We start from the raw sequence: 5,191 nt of genomic DNA on the forward strand, positions 1-5,191 counted from the left end.
ATGGCAAGCTACGTACGCAAGGCCTTCTCCCTGGTGGTGATCAGGGAGGGGGATAAGGTGCTGCTGGGCTACAAGAAGAGAGGGTTTGGTGAGGGAAGATGGAATGGTTTTGGAGGGAAGGTGGAGCCTGGAGAGACACCGGTGGAGGGGGCGGCTAGGTGTGGTGACTCAGTTAACCATTTACCTGTTATGGTAAACTTTCAGTTTCGGGCAGTTAAGATCACGTTCTGCATAACCAAATCTAGCCTGCCGTAGACTACTGTACATGAACTAACCAAACCAAACAACGAATTTTGTGTAATTTATCGAGGCGTGTCTAGACTGGAAAACTGCATCTGTTAAGGATAGGCAAATACTTTATCCCTGTTAAAACAAAATTATTCAAGCTAGTACCAAAATCTTGCCAATCAATAGTAAACTTTGGATAGTCAGTATGATGAGGCTGCTTTGTGTACAGTATACAGTATTAGGTTTAACAGTTGACTTATTTTCTTGATATCCCCAATTTTCATTTATCTCCATTGCCAGGGACAAGGTTTAATAGATTTACTGAACATGATCCATCAGAGTTTTGTCATGTGGGATATTTACATTTATCCCTCCAGTCATAACCTGAGTGGTAGTCTATATCTATCTATTGCCAGACGCCACAATCCCGTAAGGGGTGGCCATTTGACTTTGAGTTATTTGTTTTATGGGGAGGGGCACTAATCCTCCACCAACCCACTTGTTGACACGTAGGGAGCACGTATGGTTTGGTTATATGGTTACCACCCAGCGTAGTAAATGGTTTCTTGGCTTACAGGAAACCATTTGGGTTGTCATATCAGCAAAACCTCAGTGTCTGGGTAGTGTTGTATTCAGGCAGCATAATACAGTGTAAGGACAGGGATATCATTGAAATGTTTTTGCTCACAGCATCTGTTGTGTATTGTCTCTCTTCAGATCCAAGTTCTCCCCTATTTCCACCAGAGGGCTACAGTTTAATGGTTGGTTCTTACAAAACCTACCTTCCTATCTACCTATAACTAGATGCCACAATCCCATGAAGGGTGGCCATTTGTCTTTGAGTTAGTTGTTTTATGTGGAGGGGCACTAACCCTCTGTCAACCCACTTGTTGACATGTAGGGAACATGTGTGGTTTGGTTGTATTGTTACCACCCGGTGTTGTAAATTGTTTCTTGGCTTACAGCAAACCCATTAGGCTTGTCACTCAATGTAAAGCCACCTGAAAAGGAAAGAAAAGTAATAAAGAATAACAGGAAATGGGAGGAAAAGGAAGAGAGGAGGGCAGACACAGAAAAAGAATGATAAAGGTGAAGGAAGAAGTAGGTGGCACTACATCAAGTGAGTGGATGAAAGTTGCCATCACCTACCATCAAAATCCAGTACCTTACCTATAATTGTCACATATAAGTATACATACAGTTCATATACTACGGCACAGTCATCACAAATTATAAAGCTTTCTAAAACCAGATTCTTGAAGTGATTTCAGGTAAAGATGTGGTCAGAGATGGGAGAGATATGGCAGTACATAACCCCATTTTCTTGGAATTTTTACCCAGCAAAAGTTGGTTAGTACTTGGATGGGTGACCGCCTGGGAACACCAGATGCTGTTGGCATCCCTACGTGTCAAGTGGGGTTGGTGGAGGATTAGTGCCCCTCCCTGTAAAACAATTAACTCTAAGCCGTTGGCCACCCCGTTTGGGATACGTGGCGTCTGGCAATGGATGAATGAATGAAAAGTTATGAGGTTTTCAAAATTGGGGAAAATGTACAGCACAGTATCCTTTGTAATGAAAAGTGTGCTTTAAAAATACACTGATATTTCAAAGTTATGGTGTAAAATTGTAAAGTGCCAAGTTACTTTAACACTTATTCTTTTTTCTTTTTTTTTCCATTATTTAAATGATCACGTATCTTTACTTTAGATTGTTTTGGCAACATTCTTGTTTTAGCAACACTTTACTGAATCAGAAAAGCCATACCATTTTAGTGGGATTATAAATCATGAAGAAATATATATATGGTCACTTTTCACCAATCAGAGTTTTAACACAAGGCCTTAGAGAAATATGATTGTGCTGATTTAAACTGAATAGGAAACATAACTTCTTCATTTTAATAACATGTTTTAAAGTTTATAATACCACCAGACTGTGTTATGGGGTGGGGAGGGGTGAGGAAGGGGTGGTAAGGGATGAGTGAAGTGAGGGGTGAGGGGAAGTGAGAGAGGGATGGTGAGGGCTGAGGGATAAAGGAGGGGTGGAAAGGTCTGAGGGATGAATGAGTGGTGGGGAAAGGGATGATGGAGGAAGGGGTGACTGACCTAGTAACCATACGCACAACCACAACAACAGATGGTGCACACAGCTGCTTCTGCACTCATGAGTAGGTTCCTTTGTCCACACAGCCATATCTCATACTGATTATACACACACATAGACACCCACACACACACACTCACAATACTATACATCATCCAACACTATACACACCTCTGTTATATCCTTATACACCCATTTTATATTCACTGTTCCCGCCCCCACACACACACATATACACCATACACACACTTACTATACTATATATCATTCTTTACATATACAGAATACATACACCATACACACATATATTATATCCTTATAAACCCATATTATATTCACTCACACACACACACACACACACACACACACACACACACACACACACACACACACACACACACACACACACACACACACACACACACACACAACCACCACTCCTACTACTACTACCACCACCACCACCACCACCACCACCATTACTACCACTATCACTACTACTGCTACTACTACTATTACTACTACTACTACTACTACTACTACTATTACTACTGTTACTACTACTACTACTTCCTTATTCTTCTAGGGAACTACTGGAGGAGGCTGGTATCAAAACATCTCCCGCCGAGCTCAACCAAGTCGGCGAACTTGAATTTACTTTCGAGGGAGAATCAACCCTAATGCAGGTCCACATCTTCTCCCCCTCCTCCTACACAGGCACGCCCACCGAGACGGAAGGTTTGTGGGTGGAGGGTAGACTGACCTTTGACCTCTCTCTCTCTCTCTCTCTCTCTCTTTATGCAAGGAAGAAGGAACCAAAGGCTTGGAGCCCACAAGCCATTCCTTCCAAGAAAAACAAAAACAGTACAAAAGAGAGCCAAATTCAAGATCCGTCACCATATTGTTTATAAAGGTTCCAGTTATTCTTGCATGCGTCGGCCTTGGTCACCTAATATCATCCCTTGAGATCATTTGAGAGACTGGCAGATCGGCTTTATGGGTGTCAACAAAACTTTAATAACGTTCTCCCTACGTGTCAAGTGGGGTTGGTGAAGGATTAGTGCCCCTCCCTGTAAAAACAATAACTCTAAGCCCTTGGCCACCCCGTTTGGGATACATGGCGTCTGGCAATGAATGAATGATGAACTTTATGGAGTATGATGTCAGGGATAAGAGGCTGAATAGGGAGGCTGCCAAAGATTGAGCAGTGTGGAGTGCCACCATTAGGTAACCAAGGCTGATGCATGCAAGCTTGTTGGAGCCGATGTAAGTGGTACAGTGATTTTTGTGATATCCTGCAGACCTAATCCCTTGAATACATTGGGATCAGGAATAAGGCAGAATTTGTGTGATTTGCTGTGGACATAGCCCCGTGAATACATTGACATATTTTTATATTTAATCATGCAACTTTCTTTTTTTTATTTTTAGTGATTATATTCAGCTGTAGCAGTGAAGGGAACAGTTAAGGCTATCTGTCTATCTATCTTTTCATCTGTCTATCAAGTTATCTGTATATATAAAACCCCTCTAGTTCAAAAATTCTCACCTAGGCTGAATATAAGCATGTAAAAATAACAAGAATAAAATTTAAAATGTGTCATCAGATGGAAGATGTTTATAGTAAAAAAGAATGTCAAAAAGAATGAATTATAATGAGGACTTAATATGAGGCTGGACTAAGGTTAATACTGCACACCCTTTCCACAGAGATGCGTCCGAAGTGGTTTCCGGTGGCGCAGATCCCATACCCGGAGATGTGGCCGGATGACATACTGTGGTACCCCATCTTCCTGAAGGGGGGCAAGTTCCGTGGGGCCTTCCACTTCAAGGGCCATGACCAGATCCTCTCACAGCACCTGGAGGAGGTCGACACGCTGGGGAAACACAACACACACACCCCTGAGCACAACACACATGCCCCTGAACACAACACTCATGCCCCTGAACACAACACACATGCCCCTGTACCTTCATAAGTCACTTTTCTTCCACTTCTTAGGCCACAGCCAGATCATCTTGCAGCACGTGAAGGAGGTTGTCTCAATTTATAAATCAGTTTTCTTTCACTTCCGAGACCACAGCCAGATCCTCTCGATGCATGTGAGGGAGGCTGACATACTGAGATGCACAACACAAGCCCCTCTACCCTCAGCAATCAGTTTTCTCCCATACATCATACTTTCTGTGATGATGGTATGGCTGTGGGATACACCCCCTCCCCTTTTGCCACAGTACAGTACTTTAGTGCAGCTAGACTTGTTGAAAATCAGTGTTATGTTCTTACTACTGACTCTGAATACTGTGCATTTTAGCAGTAATAAGTCATTGTGCATATTCACTTTAGTTACAGTAGGGAACTTCTTTTCATATTTTATTCAATCATCTAACAATTGTATGCAGTGTAGGAGAGATATGTTTGATTGAAGGGGATATGGCAGTCTCCACAGACCCCGTCAGTCAGGAGTATTTTTGATTATAGCTGACACCAAAGTTATTTAGCATAGGAGAGATCTCTTTGGCTGAAGGGGTTAAGCAGACAAGGAGCTACCGGCCATAACTTGCTATACATCACCTTGGCCAGAGATGTATACATTTGCTTCCCTGTATACAGACTTTTGGGTTATAAACTTTCTGAGATATAAACATTTCTTTGAGATGCATTTACAGTACATTATACATGTTTCATTGACATCTGCGAAATACTGTATGCATTTCTCATTAAGACTCTTTTAATGACAGTGGTACTGTTGTCCAAATTATGTGAAGCAGTTGGTACAGCAATGGTATTTCATTTTCTACCTGTGTTTATAATATTCTACGGTTGTTTGTATATATTTGGCCTCAAGCATTATTGAA

At 41.9% G+C, this 5,191-nt stretch overlaps 1 protein-coding gene across 1 annotated transcript; it reads left to right on the forward strand.

Annotated features, from left to right (window-relative positions):
* On the forward strand, positions 1-4,311 carry LOC145400823 (oxidized purine nucleoside triphosphate hydrolase-like). The gene is made up of 3 exons (XM_080273259.1): positions 1-158; positions 2,919-3,070; positions 4,043-4,311. Exons 1-3 carry the CDS (start codon positions 1-3, stop codon positions 4,309-4,311), a joined length of 579 nt encoding a protein of 192 aa, XP_080129385.1.
* Positions 4,312-5,191: the final 880 nt, after the last annotated feature.

This window comes from Coenobita brevimanus, chromosome 53 (genome assembly GCF_032717465.1).
Source record: "Coenobita brevimanus isolate Jiangsu-jjx chromosome 53, ASM3271746v2, whole genome shotgun sequence".
NCBI classification, from domain to species: Eukaryota; Metazoa; Arthropoda; class Malacostraca; order Decapoda; family Coenobitidae; genus Coenobita; species Coenobita brevimanus.